This window comes from Ambystoma mexicanum, chromosome 10 (genome assembly GCF_040938575.1).
Source record: "Ambystoma mexicanum isolate Mex_15411 chromosome 10, UKY_AmexF1_1, whole genome shotgun sequence".
Taxonomy (NCBI): domain Eukaryota; kingdom Metazoa; phylum Chordata; class Amphibia; order Caudata; family Ambystomatidae; genus Ambystoma; species Ambystoma mexicanum.
Window position 1 is genome coordinate 916,962,626 of NC_090932.1, and position 24,888 is coordinate 916,987,513.

The 24,888-nt window shown below is 45.1% G+C and overlaps 1 protein-coding gene across 1 annotated transcript in view; it reads left to right on the top strand.

Moving 5' to 3' along the window:
- Positions 1 to 24,888, top strand: part of CCDC39 (coiled-coil domain 39 molecular ruler complex subunit) — a 933,141-nt gene that overhangs the window by 263,604 nt on the left and 644,649 nt on the right. The window contains exons 5-7 of the mRNA XM_069618669.1: positions 16,687 to 16,779; positions 16,873 to 17,001; positions 20,620 to 20,811. Coding sequence (XP_069474770.1) covers positions 16,687 to 16,779; positions 16,873 to 17,001; positions 20,620 to 20,811 — 414 coding nt within the window. The remainder of the gene's footprint in view (positions 1 to 16,686; positions 16,780 to 16,872; positions 17,002 to 20,619; positions 20,812 to 24,888) is intronic.

Sequence of the window (24,888 nt, forward strand, 5' to 3'; positions counted from 1 at the left end):
GTATCATGTTTTAAAAAAACATGTAAAAAATATCTCTGGGTTTGGGCGTTATACAAATGTCATAAAGAAATAAGGGCGTTAACCCTGGATGCAAGTAGTGTTTTTGTTGGTGTTATGTGTTTGAGTGTTGCACTTTTATATTAAGTTGAACTTTGAAGCATTTACCTTGCACTGTTTGCTTGTTTATGTTCGTGTGAGGGTCAGATTGAGTTTGGACACAAGGTCATCCTGCTTTAGTTTTTATTTCATAGCAAGGTACATTTACGTTACAATAGGGAAAGTTAGGCCTTCATCCTTACCCTTTTTTCTGTTAATAAAATGACTAATATTGAGAAATGTATCTCTTTGTGTCCGCCTCTCATTGCTGACCCCTCACAACTACTAAGGAGGACTTGGCTATTTGTTGCAAAAGTGACAGTCCATATAGATTTTGTCTTGTTCCTTCAGAGGTGGAGTCGATCGGACATCTGCTGGTAGAATGTGCTAAACTAGCAGAGTTGAGAAGTCTTCTCCTTGATAAATATATAAGTGGTTACAAGACACTCACAGGGAAATTGGTGGATTACAATGAATAGTGGACTATCTGTAGGGAAATTTAAAGTGATTGTTAATTTTTCTTTTTTAGAAATAAAGTTGAGAGATGCATTTTATATGCAAATAAGCTAGGTGGAAGCTTACATAATCCGTCCATTAACTATGGAGATGTGTTTGGGAACAAATAATTATTTTAACTGATTTTAACAATGTTAAGTAATTACTTACATTAGGCACAATTACGGGGTCCTACTTCTGATATGAGATAGATTAACTAATGTTAATGTGTAACATGGTTTTATCATGATTTTCTTTTTAATTGTATTGATTCCTTGATTGTATTCTGAATATTTGAATTGTGGTTTTAGTCAAAGGTTGGATGTTAAAGCCAAACGCTCAATTTAAAAAACCAATTGGCGGTTATTACCACGACACAAAAGCATCACCACATGTGGTAGCTATCATATACATTGATTAGCACCCGCAGTAAATGGCACATGCAGTTAATTCCGGACCCCAAGGAGTCATGCGTGACTCTGAAATGGTGCCTAATGGTTAGCTCTGCATGACTTGGACTCTTGCAGGGTTTTTCAGGGTAGCCAGTATTTACTGTATTTGGTAATGGTAAACGTTGGACAAGATTTGTTGTAGTACCCTTTGGGTGCACTACAACAACCCTGACCTCCTGGCAATAGGAACCCAACCTTTGGTATAAGTCTGCACTATACAGGTTGGCAGCGTGGTTGAGCAGCCAGGCTTATCTCAAGAGGGGTCAATGTGAGCAGTCGGGGAGTTACACAGATTCACAGTGACAAGTATCCAAATAAACTTACACTCAAGGTTTCTTGATTACACAATTATTAATTTATTAACAGTCAGTTTGAATAAGCTTTCTTCAGAAGGGACAATATAATAGTAACACACAAATACACTCCAAAATACACACTCTTCGTTTCTCTAAATCAGGAAGTACCCATTTGGGATGGCACACACACTTCCTACAGCCTCAGGGGACTTAAATAGCTAGGACACTGTGGACAATAATAGATCACTGTTGCATTTAGCGCAATACTTAGGAGCATGTCAAAGAAAATGGTTATTAGAAAAAAAAAAGAGATCACACAAATATTCTGACGCAGGTAAGTACTCTTGAACCCCCAATGCAGAGCAAGTTAACCCTTTCCTGGAAGGAAGGTAAACACACAATCAGAGAATTGTCATTCAGGGAGCCATGCCAGGCCAAAGCCAATTGAGCAAAAGTCTTGGTGAGCTGAAGCACTTCACTTCTTGCAGGTAAGTAAAAGTCTTGCACACTGTTTTAGAAGTCTTTGTACAAAAAGTAGAATCAATGTAGGGCCACAAACTGGGAGGATTGTGAGAAGTAGAAGATGCAAGCAAATCTACAGAGGCAACCAAGACTAGTCTCAACTGAGATCTAGTATGGCTACAAGACAAGAGGTAAGTTCTCTTAGACTGTACAGTACCTTTGGTTAGAAATGGTTCCAGCTGGCTTCTGTTCCTGTGTGGCTCTGCAGATCCTATTGTTCCCGTGCCTCTGCTGTGGGGTCAGTGGCACTTTGCGGTTTCAGCTCCTCGCTTGTCAGCAAATGGCACCACTGCGGTCTCACGGATACCACTCTGGACTTTACTCGCATCTGGGGTCCAGCACTCTGTTGAGGTGGCCCAGGTTGGTCAGTCCTGCTTGCTAGGAGTCTGGAGGACACTTCAACCGTGTGTTCCTCTCCCTGGCACTTCGGTTCCTGCAGCAGCGAGGAAGTACAGCCAGCTCCGAGAGGATGTGCAGACAAGTTCACTTTGGAGTTGATTGGTCCCACCAACTCAAGGGGAGAAGTCGTTCTTGCAGGGCTTCTCTAGTCGAGGCGAATTCGGATCTTCAGCACAGCAGCAGGGCTTCACCTTTATGCAAATTTCTCCCATTCATTCCAGCCTAGCTGTTAATCACACAGCTGGGTGGCTTCCCTTGGTGGACAGCCAGCCGGCCAATCACCTTTGGGTGCATTCCTGTAATCGGGGGGATTAAGCTCAAGGAGTTTCGGGCACCTCCCTCACTTCCTGCCCCTGCCAGACATACTGGAGCCAGAGGCAGGCTTCACTCGTGAATCCCGCCAAAGGCAAAACGAACAAAGGGACCAAACCTAATTTGGCGCGCAGCATAAATCTCAAGAAGAAGCTTTCCAACAAGAAATGGCAAAAAAGAAGACCGGGCCATTTTTGACAAAATGGGCACCCATGGGTGCTTTACCAAGGCTACAATTGCAGCATGCAGTAACAACACACAATGGTAGTAAAAAGTAAATCACTGCCACCAGCCATTAATTGTAGAAAGGGTAACATAACATTTTACATGAGAAGCTAGACAAAGGGGCTACTAAGTAACCCCTCCAGCACCCTATTGTAAGATAGTGTGTGCTGGGTCTAGAAAGTTACAATGTAAGTAAAGTCAATTTCACTTCACTGCTCTTGGAAACAGTAGTTTATCCAAGAGAAGGTATTTAAAACTGTGGGAAATCTGAAAGACTTCCCTGTGTCACTGCACTGTCACTGTGTGTCATAATGTGAAAAGATGATGCCTATGGAGTTTGTCAGACTCCACAACCAAAGAAAATGCAGAGTTCAAATCACAGAAAAATACATGAGCGAGTGGGAAAAAAGGGTCTCACTCTAAATTAAAAGTCCTCAAATCCAGCAAAGTTGCTGGGGGTCTCTAAGGTAGAGAGGGATTAGCACATTTCTGAGAATTCTCCCTAACAGTAAATTAATTTTGCGGTATTACCAGAGGGCGGTGTTACCAAAGGTAATACCGCCCAAGTCATAACTGGGCCATAAGTATTGCCTTGAAGTTGGGGGCGTGGCTAGCTGCCATGTGAGGCAGGCGTGGTCACTGGGGGCTCGTGTTGATCCGCACATCGATTAGCTCCATGCGTTGGCTGGATAATTGCAAAACATCTCAAAATAAGAAAGCGGCTGCTGGAAACATTGAAGAGGCTTATGGCCGCAGGTGGAGCCCTGGAAGTTCTCATAGAAGGAGAACGGCTGTGTCGGAGAAGAGCCATGTGTGACGAAGGGAAAATGATGGCGGCGCAATGCGAAAGACTGCGGAGCTGACCAGTCAGGAAGGCATCAATGCAAGTGGAAGCGGAGCGGCCAAGATCAGCGGGTGCATCAGATGGGTGGGAGACATAGAGAATGGAGCAACATCCGGTGGAGGGGGAACTGGGCAACCATAAAGCCACTGTGCAAGGGACGACTGATGGCTGGAAGAGCAGCGTAGCTGAGGCGCGGCAGACGTTCTACAGTAGCCAACAAGAAACGGCAGCTGAAAGCAAGGTGGGAAGACAAAGGAGCCCGGCAAGATCATTCACACCTCTGGACGGCGGCCGGAGACGGTTCGCAGGCGGGCCATCATGGTCAATATGTACAACAAGCCGGTGCACAGCTCTGACGAAAGACCTTCCCCAGCATGAAGCTATGGAAGCTGCGGACGGCGAGACAGGAGATAAGCTGCCGAAGGGAGAGACTACGGACATTGAATAGGCGGTAAGGAGTCGGAGCGTTGGAGGGCCTTGCACCAACCTCGCTGTGAATATAAATAAACTATGAGGGCTCCCTCCTGCTGCCCCTAGAACTCCTGCGCAGGGTTGCCCCGCTGCTTTAAAGGGCGCGCCGGTGAGGATACCACTTCCCGAAGGGATGAACTCCCTTCCTCCCTAGAAGGCCCTCACATCACGAAATAAATAACCTGCCCAGACTGTGAGGCTCCAGTCTCGACGGCGAGACACCCACAAAGAACGGCACACATGCTGGATGGTTGCAAGGGCCATCACGTGCCGAAGACCTCGGTGAGTAAACACCACTGGGCTTGTTACAAGAACATGCAACGGTAATAGCAGGCAGGGTGTTGCACCAAAGAGCGGCAACAGTTCTGCATAAAGCCCGCCAGAAGGAACAACACCCCACAGAGGAGCGAACTCTTCTTGCATATCTGGACGTATTTTGGGGCGGGATACAAGCTGATAGTACATGCCCGTGGGCTACATTGCCGGCCAAAAAGAACTGCAAGAAAAGCGGAACACAAATGATGTGTCCGTGATGGCCCTGAAACACTGAAGCTTTGAGAGAGGCGAGGACAAAGGGACTATCTGTACATGCCGCAACGTCAGAGGTAGACGAGACATGGCAACGCTGGGATAAGCAAGCACAATACACAAAAAAGTACAACAGAAGGGAAATCACTTTTCAAGGGCTCCTGTGATACTTGAGTGCCAAACAAAGGGAAAAAGAGGGGACAACACCCTCCAGAGGCACGTAATGCCCTCCTCCGCTGGAAAAACATGACTTCAACATGACTTTCACATGCTCTAGCCTCAGCCACCAAGTGTCATACAGGGGCAGCGCTCCAACAAGGTATAAGTGAAGGCCCCTGAATAAAGAAGACCAAAATAGAGACACGCCAAAAGGCCTGTTAATTGATGGCATTGGTGAAAGAGTGGGCCCAACCAGCACAGAGCAATATTGCCCCGCATAAGCAAACCAAGAAAGGCTTCCAGCAATAACGTGATGCAGGGGACGCAAGGTCACAGGAGAAAGTCACCTACAACATAGCCCAGGTGGGGACACAAGTGCCATCGCATATATAACCGTAGCCTAAGAAAAAGGTTGATTTGGCCTCTGTGAAGGTGACACACGCACAAATAAAGGCAAAAGAAGACCGAAATAGCTGGAACAACAGTACAGACCAAAAAAGGACTACAGAGGAAGGGGATCCTCGTTGAAGAGCTAAACGCCTGGAGCCTTATTGGTACTAAAGGGGACGGCGCATAATGGCAACCAAAGGAAATAAAGCAAGGAACAAGCAGACCATGATGGAGTCCTTCACAAAAGGACAAGCACTCCGGCAGGAGGGAGACAGTGGAGGTAAAGTAAAAGAACAGGCATCTCCCTTGGCAGATACAGCAATTTCGGGGAACCAACAGATTCTGGAGGCCATAGCATCATTACAAGAGACACTAGAAGTCCAGATTGACGCAGTGGGCATTGATGTGGGACTCTTACAGCAAGATGTACTAGCTATAGCTGAACGTACTGGGAAATTGGAAGAACAAGTCGAGGAAAATACAACATTTAGAGTGCAGACAGCGAAGGACATCGATATCCTCTTGCAGAAAGGTATGTTGCTGGAAGATAGAGTGGAAGATGCAGAAGGGCAAGCACGACGGAACAATATAAGGATTGTAGGGTTGTCCGAAGGAGCGGAGGGGGTCTGACCCCAATACATATATTGAAAATGTGTTGGTACAGGAGATGGGAGCAGGCAAACTTACACAGGGATTTACGATAGAATGAGCGCACCGTTCCCTCATCAAAAGACCACCACCTGGGGCCCCACCCAGACCCTTGATAGCCAAAATTCTCAACTATAAAGACCGGGGGAAAATCCTTGCCCTCTCCAGGGCTGGAGGAGTAATACAAAGAGCCTGGTCGAAGATCTCAGTATATCCAGACTACACCTTCCAGTTGCAAAAGAGACAAGCCCATTACATCACCGTGAAAGCAAGGCTCAGGAAGGCGGGCCTCAAATACATGTTGGTATACCCGGCGAAGTTGAAGGTTACTCCACAATGGTAAAGTACTATTCTTTTAGACACCGATGGAGGCACAAGATTGGATGAACTGTGCTCAGATTCCAGAGACTACAGAGCAGAGCCAACAAACGTAAATAAGAACTACAGAGGCTGTGCATTTCTCCATAGTTAAATGGAAAATGTACAGATAAGCTTGACAGGAGTTGGCTATGTTTAGAATATATTGAGAATATTACTTACAAGAAGTATGGAAGCGGTATCATATGTAAAGTAACAGCAGGAGCAGTTCAGTATGCCTACAGAAGAAACCCGGTAAAGGGAACGCTACGCGCTTTAGGGTTACTAAACAGTGCCTACCCGTTTGGCACCAGGAGATTAGGCTACTGCCTGGGTCAAATGGAGTGGAAACAGGGAAGTCCTAGTTTGCTTTGCACAGCTGGTCAAGTTTGAGTTTGGTTTGGAGTTTGTTAAGGGGGTTCAGGGGGGAGGAGGAGGGAAGGGTGGCCTAGCATACGTATAAAGAACACTGCATACCTCCACTACGGCTGGTATCGGACTGACGACACCATTAATACCCTGGATATGAAAATGCAATGGCTGGGACAATTAAAATTATGACATGGAATGTCAGGGGGCTTAACAATTATGTCAAACTCAAGAGTGCATATGTATATAAAGCGTAATAAAGTGGGTATAGCGTTGTTGCGAGAGACACATTTAGATGCACAAAAACAAAAGAGCCTGGCTGGTGTGTGGGGAGGAGTTATGGTGGGCTCCACTTATTCTTCATATGCAAGAGGGGTCCTCATTTGGGTAGACCCAGCAATACTGCTTAAAGTACTGGCAACGAAGGCTGAGGATGAATGTAGGATGGCCATGATACATGGGATGATAGAGAATCGATAAATATGCATTGTTAACACCTATGCACCAAACCACGAAGCCACAGTTTTTTGTATTTTCTTTTTAGAATATTGTATGCTAGGCTCGGACCTTACAGGGACGTAATATTGATATGGGGGGGGGGGGGGGTATTTTAATTGCACATTTGATCCCATCATGGATAGATGTGATACCAAACCCAAACGGCCGTCTACCACAGCCAAAGTATTAAACACGCTTTTGAAATGCTTTCAGTTGAGAGATCTATGGAGAGTGCAACATGGAGATGTCGGGTGTATTCTCATTACTCTGCCCCGCATAAAGTCTACACAAGAATAGATTACCTGTTTGCATGGGAAGAACATGTGACTGAATTTACAGAGGGGGAATATCTTGCCCAGATCCTGTCAGACCATTCCCCACTCATGGCAAAATGGCGGGTATTCACCCCTAGACCACTCATACCCACATGGAGGTTGAGGAGCGAATCATTATTGGACAGAGCATTCGATGAGCACATTTGAAAAAAGACTATGGACTTCATTGCAATTAACGAGGGAAGCGTACAAAAGTTAGGCACAGTCTGGGGAGCATATTAGGTGGTCATCAGGGGTGAAATGATAGCAGAGTCAGGGGGAGTACAAGTGACCTGAAAAACATTGAGGGAAAATTGCTAATAGTGGAGAGGGAGGCAAATATAGACAAAGAACATGTAGAAGATGTAATCAGATTGAAGCAAGCATGCTTAGTGCAGTGGGACAAGTTGGGGAAATGTAATCATGCAAGATACCTAGAAAGGAGTCACGTACAGGGCGACAAACCCGGTAGAATGTTAGCCTGGCTGTATAAGCGAAAGGACACGAGATCCCCGGTGTGCTCCATCCGTGACTCGGACCAAAGGGAAATAAATATGCAGGCTGGCATAAATTAAGTCTTTTCAGAGTATTGTAAGGCGTTCTAAGCAGATCCTAGATAGATGAGGAAGGAGACCTACAGAATGCCCTAGAGCTTATCACCCTGCCATGCCTGGATGCACAGCAGTCTGATGCACTGGAGGCGCCTATAACTCCAGAGTAGGTGGTAGCTCCTATCAGAGCGTTGCACTTTAGGAAAGCCCCAGGCACGGATGGACTGACAGGGGAATTTTTATAGGCCTATGCAGACGCGCTGTCACCACCTCTTGCCAGGGTGTATAATGAGGCGTACGAAGAGAACATCCTCCTGGACAGCATGAGGGAGGCACTGATAATCCCGCTACTTAAGCCGAATAAGGAGGAAACTGACTTTGGATCCTACAGACCACTGTCCCTGCTGAACTAAGACAGCAAGATTCTTACAGCAATCTTGGCTAATAGGCTCCGTAGAGTAATACTGATAATCAATCCAGACCAGATTGGGTATGTACCAGGGAGGAATATTGCAGAGAACCCAAGAAGTCTGCATCATGTGATCTATAACCTAAAGGACAGCGCAGCACAGTGTGCGGTTGCTTCATTGGATGCAACCAAAGTGTTTGATTCCATTTACTGGAACTGGTTGTATGCCACAATGGTAAAGATGGGTATTGGATCACAGTATATGAAATGGGTACAGCTTATATATTCCAAACCAATGGCCAGGGTTAGCACGGGGAGCACGTACTCTTAAAAATAGCAATTGTATAGAGGTACGAGGCAAGGTTGCCCCTTATCCCCCATGCTATATATTATAGTGGTGGAACACGTAGCTGCTTAATTGAGGCAGGAATATAGTGATGCTGGTATCGAAGTAGATGGGGTGAAGCATATAGTGTCCATGTATGCTGTTGATATATTACAGTACCTGTGTAATCCAGAGATAAATTTGCCATATGTACTGGAGGTGTTAGACAATTTTGGTGCGTTGACGGGGATCAGAAGAAACAAGAGCAAGTTATGCTTGTTCCCACAGGCCAAGAAGGCGAAGGTGGCAGGGGCGCACCTGCCAGTACATCCCCTGCCATGGTGCACGACCTCCTTCAGGTACTTGGGGGTTAGCGTACATCACGATCCCAAACGAGAACATGAATGTAATACGGTACAAGCTAAAAATGGGTTGGTGTACTCGATGGAGTTTTGGAGCAAGTTGCCTCCGTCTATGATGGAAAGAGTGGCAGTGCTAAAACGTATGAATTGTTTAAGAAATGTCCCATACAATATCCCACAACAGTTTTTCCGAAACTTAGAAATGTTTTGTAGAGGCTTCCTTTGACAAGAGGGGAGACACAGAGTTGCGTTGAGTGTATTGGGAAGGCCCTACGAACATGGGGGGCGTTGAAGATACCAAATTTCGAGTTGTGCTATCTGGCGTGCCAGCTACAATATGTAGTGTATTGGATGCCAGTCGATCCCACGGCAGAAACTGCACTGTTGCAGCCAGTTATTAATAAGAGATACCTCAGAGACCTAATTTGGATTCCCGCCAGAGAACAAAATGGGAACCCCTACCTGGTGGTACTGGGCATCCAGATCTGGAAAAGGACTTGAAAAGTCAGGGGCTTGGAAGACCCACTCTCTCCACAGACCCCCATAGCAGCAATAATGGAAGGTATGCCGGGCAGTAGGGGAATGGTGTGAGTACAATGGGAATTATGTGGAATAGCTGCGGTTGGAGACCTGAGAAATTAAAAAGGGTTAATGAAGTTTGCCGAGCTGCAAGAGGTCACAGGTATACACAGCGGTCAGTTTCTGCTGCACAATACAGTGACAAGAATGTTGAAAGGCAGATGGCCAAACAGTACTGAGGAGACCATAGGGAGTGAAGAAATAGAGACATTGCTTACTGTAGCAGAGGGGGACCACGCCTTTTCAAGGATATATGAGATAGTGATAGAATGTAGTTTGAGAGAAGAATTGAAGTGCAGTGAGAGATGGGAAAGGGAATTGGGCAAAACGTTTGAAGATGGGGAATGGAAGGACATAACAGACCACAAGAAGGTCTCTAGAATTGCCAGATTGCAACTAATATAAATTAACATCACGCAGAGAGCATATCTCACGCCAGCTGTTATTGCAAAATTCAAGGGAGCAAACAAACCAGAATGTCCTCGATATATGATAGAAGAGGTGGGTCTTAATACACATGTTCTGGGGATGCCCAGTTGTGCAGGTGTTCTGGAGGGGGATGGCACATGAAGCGGCTCAAGGATGTATCGACCTAGATGTTCAATCCCCAGAGGCTTGCATACTGGGCCGATAGAAGAGAAGTGCGAAGGACAAACCTTTGAACAAGATTAAGGATCTGATGTACATACTGGCCAAATGCAGCATAGCAATGGGGTGGAAAGACACAAAGGGACCAAGTGTCACCAGATGGTTGGGGAAATTTGGAAAAATTGGGAACTGGGGAAACTGGTGTGTGGGAAAAGGCATTGGGAGAACAAAAGCTAGAAGTGCTAATGGACATCCAGTGGTGGATCGCTCTAACTGTGACTTTACACATGAGGAAGGGGAGGACACTATACAGGCTACAGTGGACGAGGTAGAGGCAGTGTAATGTAAATAATACATCTTAAGGGCACTATCCACAGGCTGAGTTGGGGGGGGGGGGTGAGTGGGGTAGTTTCAGGAGGGGATATTGGACTAGATACTGTAATATGATAATGTATATCATGTTGTGGTTTGTTATGGTTTGTTTAAAAAAAAATGTAATAAACATATTCAAATTTTAAAAAGTGTTGCTTTGAAGTGGTGGCTAATGGGGTAGGGGAAAACACTGTCAAGCTATTTATTTGTGAATCGATCCAACTTCCTATCAATAGAGAGTTAGTAGATACAGGCTTGAAATTCTGGGGCATCTCTTAGGCTTTATGGGGATTCAACTACAGGGAAATACTATGTATTTGGAACCATCCTTTGTACACACCTGATGTAGCTGCACAAAGCTTTGGCCTCATTCCGAGTTTACATGTATAAGCAGTGCTAATTCCTCCAAACGGATTTGGAGTTACCACCACTGGTAATTTTGCAATTTTCACCTGATTATGAATTGTGGTTAATCCCCATTCTGAAGTCTCATCAGTCTTTATTAGAACAAAAAATGGAGGATTTACCTTTGGATGTAAAACTGTGATGCATATGCTGAAGGTATTACCTACATAATGCTGTGATACTCAACATCCAGAGGATTTAACAACTGTAGGTAATTTCGTTACCACCAGTTTTTCAGCTGCCTCCAAATTCTAAATGAGTCCCTTCTTCTGGTATCCTTCCATCAGAATCATCTGTTAATTTGCTAGTTTTGTAATGAAAGCACAGACTTTATCTTGCCACATTGGTGAAGTGAATGCACTTGTATGCCATTATAACTCTCCTATGCAGCAAAATGTCTTTATGGTACCTCGGTAAAATATGTAACATTGATTTAATACTCATAGCTATCACAGATGGCATAAGAATCACTCTAACACCCAGAGATGGTTCAAGTGGTTTTATTGATTCTTCAGTGGGCCCTATGGCCGTTCCTTTCTCTGTCTTGAAACAATCCGCCACCCTAACCTGCTCATGCATCCCTGTTCCCGTGTTAGTAGATAACAAATGTTAAGCCTGACTGTCTAAACTCTGACTTATGCTTTGAATGAGGACCTAAAGGCTGCTTGCCTTTTCTAACTAGACTCCCTCTGGGACTTGCTAGCTTTCCTTACTGTATCCAGTTATCAGTGTTCTGCAGTTCTGATGTGAGCTATTGTGCCTTTCAGACACCTGGTTGGATTCAATCCCCATCCTAATATGCTCACGCTCACCTCTCTCTTTCCTACTCTAACTTCTCTCTACCACTCCTTTCTCACATCTCCCCCGATCTTCTGTCCCTCTGATTTCTTGCACTCCTGTTCGACCTTGCCTCAAAATTTGAATGTTGCTCCTCCCTTCACTACTCTTCTACTCCTTCCTCCAGTTTACTACTCCTTCTACCACTGCTCCATCATCCACTCCACTACTCTCTCCTCCAACTACTTCCGCCTTCACTCCACTACCCCCACCCCACTACTTCCTCCTGCCACTACTACTCTCTCTATGACTGAACTACTTCCTCCTCCCACTACTACTTCCCTTTCCACTCTACTGCTCCACCCACCTGCTACTCAGACCCTCTCCTTTCAACCAGTACCATACACTTCAGTCACTCCTTACCCTATTTATTCTAAACACACTTGCCACACTCACACTGCAGTACCACTTGCACTCAATATCCAATACCTCACTTTGCCCGAATCTGCCTCCAAAATACTCTTCTTGTTCCTTCGTCCTGCTGGTCTCTTGGTCTACCTCCTCTGACCTTACTCAAACAACCCATAATGCCTTCTTTCTGACATGTCCTTTTATCCTCCTCCCCCTTCTTGGATTTGGTCTATGCCCTAGCTAATCAGACCCTGTCTTCCCATATCAATACATACCAGAAACTGGAAATGTTACAGATTAGGGGCTAAGCCCCACCCACTTTCTCCACACTGATGTGCTGTGGAATTGCTACGGCGGTCCAGGAGGGCAAATGTCTGTGTTTGTGTTATGGAGCTTTGGTCTGTAGGCCCTGTAGGTAAGTACTGATTTGGAAGGGTCAGCGTTCCCTTTCAAAGTCCCTGATATGATATGATAGTTTATTTATATAGCGCCTATACACGTGTTTCAAAGCGCTTCAAGGCAAGGGAGGAAACAAGGGAAAATACAACAACATTCTTACAGGCCATGATCAGTAATGATGTGAAATTAACTATCATACTCGGCCTGATGACATTTCAGATAGTGCAAGAGCTAAGGCATAGATAAGCAGGGGAGGGGGAGAGTGTGAAGGAAATGTAAACAGAAAGGCGACTACCATACTAGGCCTGATGACATTTCTGGTAGAGGCGGAGAAAAATAAAAGGTGAGGGACAGGGGTGCAGAAAGGGAGGGGAGGAACAAAACAAGCGACTATCATACTAGGCCTGACAACGTTTCAGATAGTGCTGGATGGAGGGGGGGATAGTAAGGGGATGGGGGAGCGACCGATGAGGTTGCTATCATACTAGGTCCAGGGACAATTCTGATAGAATAAGTGCATAGAAGAAGTAAGGGGAGGAGGGAGGAGATAGGAAAAGGGAGAGGAGAGGGGAGGGGAGGAGAGAACAGAGAGTAAGCAGTCAAAAAGAGTGGAGAAGCAAGAGGGGAGAGTGAATACAATTGCAGAAATCAGTAGTAACACATAAGGTTGCAAGCCAGGATACAAGATGAATATGGGAACAGCATGATTCAGGGCCACCATGAGTACAAGATGCAAAGGAAGTCCAGCATGAGAGTTGAGAAAGGGTGATGCAACGTGAATCAATGAAATCCATAAAAGTTAAATCCAGCATTGGCCACAAGACGGTGATGGTGAAACCAGAATGTATCCGGACAGACTCCTGTGTGCGGGGGGGCACAAGGGAACAACACGGGGGGACCAGAGAGGGTGGGGATGGCCTGTGGGGACAGAGGGTGTAAATACGTGTTGATAAAATGCTCACCTGATGTCCTTGCAGGGGGTCGGACCCTGGTCCGAACAGGTCCATACAGGAATTGCCCTCTTCTTTGACTGCCCTTCACTTCGGAAGCCCGGGCGAGAGGCGCCCTTGATCTAAGAGTTAAGAGCAGGAAGGAAGAGGCAGGGCTAAGAAGGTAGGTGGTGCTTAGGCCAGGTGACCCAGATCCACTTACACCTGCTCCCCAGCTGCAAAGGAAAAGAGGCTGGAGGGCTCCTTAATTAGGGAAAAGAGCGGCAACCAGGAAGGCAACAGGTGGGCGGGGCTTAGGCCAGGTGACCTAGATCCACGTACACCTGCTCCCCAGCTGCAAAGGAAAAGAGGCTGGAGGGCTCCTTAGGTAGGGAAAAGAGCGGCAAGCAGGAAGGCACCAGGTGGGCCGGGCTTTCTAAGTGGTGAAAAAGAGCAGCAACCAGGAAGGCACCAGGTGGGCGGGGCTTGTTAAGTGGTGAAAAAGAGCGGCACCCAGGAAGGCACCAGGTGGGCAGGGTTTAGGCCAGGAGACCTAGAGCCACTTACACCTGCTCCCCAGCCGCCTGGTGGTCTAAGGTGACAAGTACACTCAGCAGATTGCCTACGCTGCCACAAGATAGTGCTGTACACCTCGGCTGCCTGCTGCCAGATGTCAGTGCTGATGGTTCAGTCTCTCTCTCTCTTTTTCTCTTTCTCTTTTTCCCTCTTTCTCTCTCTTTCTCTCTCTCTTTCTCTCTCTGTCTCTCTCTGTCTCTCTCTCTCTCTCTCTCTCTCTCTCTCTCTGTCTCTCTCTCCGGAAGGCTACATGTCTGCTGGGTGGGCCCTCTCAATGCGGGTTGGAGTGTTCTGCTGTTCCTGCAGCAAGGATTCCGGTGAAGGGCGTCTCATTTTTGGTATGCTTTTCTGTCAGGAGGTTTATGGGATTCCTGCAACAAACAGAGAAAAACTGGTGAGCATTTGTTGCCGGAGGCATGGTGTGGGACAATTGTACACTGCACAAATACAGACTGGCACAAGAGGAGGCAGGAATCTGGGCCCTCTCAACTGCCACCGCCCCCCTAAGGGGTAGGACTGGCACTGGTTTTCTCGCAGGTAGGCCCCCCACCCATGGATGATACTGGTTTCCATCCCCTCTTACAAGCAAGAATGGGAGGATTTGAAGAAGCTCCAGCTGACAACTGAGTTTGCTTGTGTCTCTAGGAAGAGACTGTGGTCGGTGATACATTCTAGATCTTGAACTGAGTTGCCTAGGATGGTGTTAGGTGCATTTGGTGGCTTGCCATAACCAACCATTCCAGCTATAGGGGTCTTTCCATATCATTATGTTCTCCATTTTTGTTTAGCTTCAGCTGTTTGGTGCACTTCCAGGAATGTATGTTTATGTTTATTGTGTTATATGGCGCTTTACGCCAAAGCGATTTACATTATAACAACAAGGAAACAATAAAAAACAGTAGAAGCAATTACAAAATATGAATCAAACCAGTAATACAGTAAGTAGAACAATTTGCCAGTGAAGATAAACGAGGAAAGAGGGGGTGGAGAAGGGGAAGGAAGTGGGAAACCGTAAGAGGAATTATCTGAGGATGAGAGAGGAGGAGAGGGTGCTTAAGAGGAACGGAGCAGGGAGAGAGAGGTAAGAAGAGGAGGATAAAAGGGAGGACAGAGGAAGGTGAAAGGAGGGGATAGGGGTGTCAGGGAGGGAAGTGGAGAAGAAGAGATTTCAAGGAGACACAAAAGTATGAATAGGTGGGGATGGAACGGATAGAGAGAGGAAGGGAGTTCCAGTGGAGGGGTGCAAGGAGCTGAAAGGAGCGAAAATGAGAGGAGGCGCATGAGGACGGGGGGGACAGAGAGAAGGAAGAGATCGGCAGATCGGAGAGAGCGGGAGGGAGTATAGAATGAAATGAGAGAGGAGAGATATGGGGGAGCAAGATTGCAAAGAGATTTAGAGGAAGTGGAATTTAAGTTGGGAATGAAAGGAAAGCCAGCCAAGATGAGAGAGCGAAGAGGAGATGGAGTCGTGAGGAGAGAGAAGACCGTGGACACGAATGGCAGAGTGGTAGAGGGATTTGAGGGGGGCAAGATGGGAAGCGGTGAGTCCAAAGAGGAGAGAAGAGCAGTAGAAAAGACTAGAGAAAATGAGTGAGGAGATTAAAAGTTTAGTGGCATGGAAGGTGAGAGAGGAGCAGACTTTACGAATATTGAAAAGGTGGTAGCGACATGCGCGGGAAGTAAGAGAAATATGGTGGGTGAAGGAGAGGGAGGAGTCAAAGTAAATGCCTATATTATTTATGAACTGGAGACAGGAAGGGCGAGGTGGGTCTAATTGAAATGTTTTTGTCTCGCTAGAAAATGCGTATTTTCTGCATACATGTAATAGGTGAATCCAAATGAGAGGATCATGTTAGCCAGCATATGGCAATAGGGGTTGAATATTGTGGGTGACAAGGTGAATCTTGTAAGAAGCTGCAAGTAATAGGAGCAGGAACAGAGAGGAAAGGGGGAAGCAGGGTCCAGCTATAGTTTCCTAAACATGCCACTCAACCAGTTTACAATAGCAGAACAAGATTAACCTTTGAATGTTTTGGCATTTAAGACCCATGCATACTGACATTTGACATAAAAAACATCAGCAATTGTTTAAATAACCTTGAACTGCAAATCAGTTTAAAACCTTACTGTATAATAGGTTTCCTGTTCTTAAATAAACAAAGAAAATACACATTTTCCATCATTAATGCATGGCAAAATGGGTTGTACATTAGGGTTAACCAGGCTGAGCCTTATGGGAAACTGCAAATAGGATCAGGAACAGCATGTAAAGGAGCAGCAAGATCAGTGTGTTGCACTAGAGGTTAGCAGCTGACTTAATACAATCCAGGAGGATTGTGTGGTCTTTTTATGTGTTACTGCATATGCTACAACCGTAAAGGCGTGTGTTCTAAACCAGAGGGAAAGGGAGTGTGGGTGGGGGAGCTGGCCGGGCAGGCACTGAGCTCAGAGCTTGCTCAGAACGCAGGCTTTGATTGTGGGTTTCAGGCCGTGATTCAAACAAGCGGGTTTGATGCAGCACCCACCGTGTGTACTAATTAAGTATCAATTTATGAAGATAATGTATTTCTCTGTTTCTTGAATATTCTTTATTTATATAAATATATTCGCTATCTTACATTATTCCAGGCATTATCACTCAAAATAGAAAAGATGACAACAGAAGCCAGCCAAAAACGAAAGCTTCTGGACAATGAACTAACTGAAACGATTACAGCGCAGGTGTGTATATGGATACGGAACATAGATTTGTTCATAGAACATGCTTCTTGTGGCAAAAAAGAACAAAAATAATGTGTCATGTTCCTTCTGTAGGTGGAGCTCGATAAAGCTGCAGAGACTTTTCGGCGGGCCCACCAAGAAAGACAGCAGCTTATCAGGCAGTGGGAAAGCACAATCCAACAGATGCAAAAGAGGGATGAGGAGATTGATCACTATGCCCTGGTTAGAAGTTTGATTTTTTTTTAACATAATTGTATGATTTTTACAATGCAAACAGCAAGAAGAATAACAGTCAGCATTCTACAATTTATCACATATTAAGGAAGAGAGAACTGATAATACTCTGGTTATGATTATGATATTAAAGTTGCATATGTGCATGTTTGTTCAGGATTTTTATTGTAAGGATGCTAGTCATTCACAATTATAGACATTATCATGCAGGAAATCTGCATCAAAAGGTAGACTAAACCAAGTATTGTTGGTTCAGTATTTTATTTGGAGACAATGTACAGATAGGGTCAACTAAAGTATAAAACTGGTGTCTTCTCCACAAGAAATATTAACAATAATCAGGATGGTTTCTCTGAGACAGCAACTCTCCCACAGGACACAGGGTGTCGGGTTTTCAGTCCTATGGACACAGTGTCCAGGTCTCCAGAGTTAACTGGTAGAAAGGGTCGCCTTACCTTCCCTCATCTGGCGTTGCATGTTTACGGGGGGTGGGAGTCCCTACCTACCCCTCTTCTTGCCTTTGCTCTAAATGCAGGCTTTCCTGGGTCCTGGAACCAACAGCTGACTCTAGCACCAGGTTATTCTCTTCCAGTAAACTTGCCTGTGGTCATGGCCAGCAAAGTCATCTAGAGAGGGATATCAGGCCAATGCTAAGCATATCCTACCCCCCCCCCCTTTGCTGTATTAATCTGACTGTACAAAAAAGTTGTTTGTACACTGCACCTGTTCTTAAGGTAAAGACTTGATATTATAGAAGTGAATAATTACTGAAAGATAATAAAGAAACTTAAGGTACAAGGGAGAAATAAACAATCCTGCTACATAGAATGTCAATATATATATTTGTTTTTTTTAATTTGTATTTGGTTAAATTACTTTAACCTTTACAATTAGGGTTAACAAGGCTGAGCATAAACATGTACATGAAATTCATCCAATTTAAGCTAAAAGTCAAAGGCTGGGCAGTTATCTCCTTTACAATTATGCGATAGGTCTCTTAACATCAGGTAGGGCAACAAAGCCCTTCCCTAAATTGTGTCACTATAAACGTCACTAAATGCACAGCGTCTAATTGGTTATACAACTATAGGACCCTTAATCATGCAGTCCTCTATCATTGTTTACATTCTAACCTCTGTCAGTGCTCTTTCAACCTGTGCTGGCAGTACGCAGGCGGAACATCCAGGTGCAGATGAGCTAGTCTTAAGCATAGTGTCCCACCAATTAACATATCCATCCATCATCACCTCAGTGGTCTACTGTCAATTAGGTCTTTTGAACTCGGCCTTGAACATGTTCTTTGCTCTGGGAAATTCAGGGGAGTGAAGGCACATTCTGCCCTTGTGCGTAGGTGTGACCATCATGCTCGTCCAAGTTCTTCTCTCCACGTGACTTAAAACCACAAAATCAAGCCTTTCAATGTATTAAAATACTATTTTTTAATAGACCTCTGACGTCTTCTTGTTTTTATCCATGCCTTCTGAACAGAAGCTTCGTTCTTTCTCACAATTTGTATCCAATGTCGGCTCACCCCAGTCTGAGATAGCCTTGGCTTCTTGGCAGAACAAGTTTCTCCTTTCTGAGTTTTCTCCTGTAATTCACTGGTTTTCTGACTGCGATAAAAAGAAAACTTGGTGTTCTTTTTGTCTGCTTACCACTGCCCTTGTCCGTAGTGGGAGCATCCATCCTTTACTGACTCCAATATATATATGTATATATTGGCGCATGAATATTAGGCAGGGCTAGAGAATGTCAGGGAGTAACAACATTCAATGGGCTGTACCCCAGGTGATCGTTCTTGTCCTCAGAGGGGGAGTTCGTCCCGATGAGGTCCTCTGACATTAAACCGCCCCGTGCGGGACTATTGGATAGCTGCTGCACCTCCCTAGCCTCATGGAAAAGGGTTCCCCTTTGGGAAGAAGTGACGACACCATGTGAATCGTCACAGCACCTTTTACTGTCATGTTGACTATTCTGACTGATGAAATGAACACCATACCCAGAGTGCATTGCATGCTCAGAAGGAATGCACATTTGAAATAGCACACAGACCTGTACGATAAATTGGTGGTCATTCATATGTCCCCAAAATGCACTTTTTTCATGCAAAACAACCAGCACCCAATATTCAAGGCACCCACATAATTGGACATCTAGGTCTGTCCCTCAGTCCCACCCACACCATTGACAAACCCCCCTCCACCTTTTAACCCATCCCCTGCGTGCTACCCCATTCCCGCACACAAAGCGCGGGGAGAGACTTTGCCCAGTAAATTTTGTCCATTTCCAGCACTGTCTCAAACTGTGAAATAGATATTTAAGTGAGACCTTCTTGGAATAGTAAAACATGCTATGATTTATTAGGAAAGTACACAGAAGCTAATGAACCGTAAGTAGGGTGGTACGAATGTATTGGTGCCAATGAACATTAACATTCAATCGTAAGTGAGTTTAGAATACCACGCATAAAGCTTCCGAATCACTGCATTGTAGGTCTACACTTAATTCAAGATTTATGCTAAACCCAGAAGATTCACGATAGCAGACCTAGCTTTAGGGTTACACATTACCAAGTAACTCTTTGGACAGAAGAGGTAGCTTTCAGTTTACACAGTGTGCAGGGACACATGACACCACACTGCTAACTCTCGATTTACAGGTTCCTAGGTTGGAAATCGGATTTATACCCCAGACTGTGCAGATTTTAGTTTTACGCCAGGAAGCAGAGGTATCTATCAGTTTGAACATTTGCAAGTAATGTCGTGTACAGCAGAGCAACCCCTCACGTTAAATATATGTCAGCAATGTGTAGAACAGCAGTTTTATTCCACAGTTTAAACCACTCCCTGTAACAGCAGAGCTATCTCCACCAACCTACCGTTTAAACATTTCACTAGTTAGGCCTCAAATTACAAAGTTGGCCATTATGTTACATAGCTGTGCAATGTCTTTTGTAGAAGATGAACTCCATTGGGTTAAAATCATTTACTGAATAGCATAACTAGCTACTCAAGTTAAACAAGTTTCACTGCTGCCAGGGGCATCAGGACTATCCCTCTGGCTGCACAGCACTCAGTAATGTCTTAGATATACTCCTTGTTAAAAGGCTAAAACCGCAGTGGTATACCTGAAGTTACAGAGCTGACTGAACCACTTTAGATAAATATGGCCCACTTCAGAGCAATGACTAATGTCAGATGTAGCCGAGCTATCACTCAGGCTTCAGATATTAGGCCGTTAGGGTATCCAGTGATAAAATCTCCTGGGAAAAGGTCTCCAGGGGGGCACATTTCCCCAAATTTGCACTCCAACGAAAATCAAGCACTTTCCCCAAATATTCTAGGACTGGAGTTAGAATAGTAATCAATGCCCTCCTAGAATATGTTGGGGAAGGCTTTTAGGGGTACAGAGAAATAAATTGCCTACCTGGCGACTTTTTCACAGGGGACATTTTCACATCGAACAGCAGTTAGCATCAGAGCTACACAGCTATCAAGAAAACCTGGCCACTAAAGTACATCATTTCAAAAATGTCCATCTTTTTCTCTGCTTTGCAAATTTGAACTGTGAATTAACTAAAGATATACATTTGTTTTATTCTGTTAGTTGTTAGCCCAGGTAAAACAGGAAATTCGAGAAAAGGAGATTTTGGTAAACGAGCGCATCCAGTTTCTGAAGAGTGAAGTTGACAATAATGCAGAATTCGAGAAGAAAATATCTATTAAGGAACGGCTGGCGGCTAAACTTCGAATTGATTATCGAGAACAGGAAGCCAGTCGAAATCGCTTACAGGAAGAGGTAAGAAAAGGTGCCATGCTATTAAACAGTAAACCGCTATAAAACAATAATGTATGGACTACTGTTATCTGAAGTGGAGTTTATGTGCTTTAGTCATTGCTGCACATGGCCGAGTCTTTTTATTGTTTTGTCTTCTGCGTAGAGAAAAACCCATTTCTTTTTGCTTTTTCCCGAGGCCAATGATCGCCTCTAAACTCATTGAATTCTCATTATCATTTTTGGAATTCCTCATGGATCCGGAGGATCCCAGATTTTAACAATCATTTTATCAAAGGGGCCACTATAAGTCGCCAAATATTTTGATGAACACATAGGAGCTCCAAAATATAATTTGGCGGTGGCAGGGCCGTCACGAGGGATGGGGGGGGGGGGGGGCAGGGGTAGGAGCAGCAAACTGCCCCGGGCCTCGTGCTTGCAGGGGGCCTTGCGGTCCCCTCTCCTAAATAGAAGGCAGCACAGTCTCCCGTGTCCATTATTCACACGGGGGACTGTGATGTGTCCTCTCTGCCACTGAAATGATTTTGCTGTTTGTTTCGAAGCCGGTTGGCTCTGCAACAAACAGCAAAATAATGGGACACAGCAGGGCTCAGAAGTGAGCTCTGCTGTCTCCCGTCATTCAGCTGACAGCATGGACAAGCTGAATGACGAGAGGGGACTCCTCTCCTGTCCGTGTGTTCACGTTCCTCAGCGTGAATACGCTGACTGATGGGAGAGGAGTTCTCTCCTGTCAGGCAGCATGTCTACGTGTTGGAGTGAGTGCTATCCTGTCCCCGTGGTTGTGCTGGGGCTTTTCAAGGGTGAATGGAGGTAAGGTGTTTTTTTTAATTTTAATTTAAATGTGTATTTTTGTGTAGTATATATGTGTATTTAAATTAAATGAGTATGTATATGTGCATGAATGTGTGCGTGTATGTTGGTGTTTATGTTTGTGTCAATGCTGTGTTTGGTGTTATGCATGCGTGCATGCAAGGAGTTGTGTGACGGGTGGAGGAATGCGTGGTTGAAAGTGTTGCATGTGAGTGTGTGCGCCAGCCCCCACCCCTAAATTTAGCAGACGGTGACGGTGTGGGACTAACATTTCAAATGTTGGAAGGGACGCTAAATTCAGAACCTGTGGCGAAGGGCAAACTTACTTGTGTGGGCACAACTAATATCTTTTCACATTCCAATGAGACTATTCTGATGAAGCTTCAATGTTACTAGCAGCTAAGGGTCAAGACCTAAAAATTAAAGTCGGGGGACTCATCAACAAACGCAATGGGATGTGACGTCGCCAGAAATTAACACATCAAGACGCAATATGCACATTTCATTAAATTGGCTTTGCATAAACACACAAATTGAACAGGACGAATGGCATTTGCCTTTCAAAAAATCAACACCCACACAAAAACCAAGACAGGATATTTTCTTCTAATGGTGTTTTTGAAAACGTTAAACGGTGTGCATGTTTTAAACTCCAAGAACCAATATAAATATTTTCCCTGGGACTTGCAGTACCGAAATGGGACATTTCACCTTTAGATGTTTATTTTTTATCAGGTCATATAGTGCAGTGGTGAAATGTCCGCCTACAACCCTGACGACTTCGGTTTGATCCCCGAGGTCTGCTTTAATTAATAAATTCAAAGAGAGCATTCAATGTTTCTCATTTTAGCTGGGGGGACTGAGCCCACCCTCTGAAAAAAGTGGGTGGACTCCGTCCTCCCGCGTGTACCCTCAACTTGAGCCCTGTAGCTAACTCTCGCCCTCATTTCTGAACTGTTGGACCTGCAGACTGCCATGAGAATGAGATATGTCCTGTAACCACTTCCCTTCCAATCCCTACCCTGGCATGCATGTGCTAACCCCACATCACAATTTCAATTACCTAAAAATGTATGTTTGTGAATGCAGGTGCTAACAGTGAAATGTTTTATGCTGCTAATTTCAGGGCCTTTTAACAGCTAAGCCCAGGCTCCGTTTAATGTCTATGTCTTGTTCTATCTGGCCACATCTCTGTGGGTCAGCCTGGCAGGGGCTGGATGGCAGTTATGAAAGCGGATAATAAGTGGGGCCAATAAACCCATTGCGCTGTCGGTCTCCCCACTGAGGGATGGCATCTGGGTCTTTCAGCTTTTGCAGTTGAAATGGACCCCAAGCAGCTGCTCCCATGTTGGCAGTCTTATGACACAGACACCTACTGATAATCTGCATCTTTTAACCACCTCACTGTATTATTTTGACTTAATTATTGATTTAATCACTCCACAGGTGCCTTGGCCTATTTTTCCAATCTGTAAGGCCTGGGGTGGCCCACACACATGGCAAAGAAATGGGCCCCCACCAGCCCTGATACATCTTCAACCAGCCCTGCTCCCACTTCCCTCCCAACACGATGAGCCCAGCTAGGAAGCTGAATAGCAATTTCACCTTCCCTTTGGCCACTAGTCGTACCTTTCACCCCAATTCAGGGGCTCCTTACTTTGATAATTCTTTGCTAATCTCTGGAGAGGTGGACCATCTAAAAGCTGAGACCCGAAGTTAAGACTTTGGCTTGATCAAAGTTAGTCTGTTGATATTGCATGGATAGGCCTTTGTACTCTGCATGTTTGATGCTGCTGCCACTCCATAACTAGAGCTACGGGCTGGCGACACTTTGAGAGAGGCCTTCTGCCTCAAACTGGGAGGGCTTCAGCCCTCCCTAGCCAGGGGCTGGCTCCCCCCATGCAGCCAGGTCGAGTCAACAAAACCCAAAATTTTGGGAGGGGGCTAGAGTCCGATCTGCTCAATGGTGTTGCACCCTACGGGTCTTTCACTGAAGTCCTGTTAAAAACAAACATTGGCAAAGCCAACAGTTTTGGCTTGTGCATAAGTATTAGGCATTTGCCAGGCACTGCTATTAGATGCTCAGGTACTCAAACCAGTTTGCACCTGCTACCATCAACGGCCAGTTAATACCAATACAGCAGTGCCTTTACCATGCCTACATGAAAGCCCAAACTGTTAGGATTGCCAATGCTTGTTTTGCTTTACCCATGTTGCACAGGACGGTGCATCAAGGTTAAAGCAAACATACTACTGGCTAAATTGGCCCACATTGAATTTAGGCCAATGGAGCCAGTAAGAACACTTATGGTGCACAGTCAGCCTGGACATAATTTCTGTGGCATGGCATGTTTACTGGCTGGGAGGGCGTACATGGTAATAATGGCATATATTGGTGCAGCCTGCATGGACCACATGGGAACAACCAGCATGAGTATATCTTTATACTAGCATATTTTGTGTGCAACAGTGGCATGAAATGTATTGGAAAATGTTTCTGTGCATGGTTGGTGACTTGCATCTATTGGGTTTTTGCATGTGCTTTCATACAAAAGCAATTGCAAACTGTATGGATTTCTACCCAATTTTACAAAGAAAGTGCTGTAAAATGCATAATTGTAACCAAATGTTTAAAACATTTTCCTGGGAGTGAGACACCCCCTCAAATAACCCCTGTTTGGTATGGGCACCCTCACTGTGCTCTGCCGATCCTGCATAATTGACACAAACATTTAAGCCTCTTCAGTTCAGAAATTCACCAGCCTGCACTGTACATCATCCATCTCTCACTGTGTATGATGTGTGTTTTAATGGCACACAGGTGCAGGGTGCTCCTTAATGCTGGCGTCAGGCACCACATTCTGTCATGCCATCCTATGTATGTTTATGCCTATGGTACAAAGGTTAGTCTGGCATAAAACCTGTCTTCAGTAGAGAAATGTAACTTTGCTGTAGTTGATTTGCAGTTGTATTAATAAACCATATTTGCTTCCTCCACACAAGTTCAAGGGGAGATTTCTCGAGTCCCCTGTTTGAGAAGGTGCTGCCGCTGGCCCAGTGCATAACATCAAAAGGGGGCCTCACCACATCTTGTGACAGCCCTGGGCGGTGGGGACCTGGTCCGTTTGCACTCAGGTGTAGTCAGGTCTTTGCAGCCAAATTTTCATCATTTGCATTGCAGAGTGCAAATGGGCAGGCCAAAGGCAGCATGCACTTATTTACGCCGCCTTTTGGCCAAGAATGTCGGTCAGCGTTTAATTTGAATGTGAA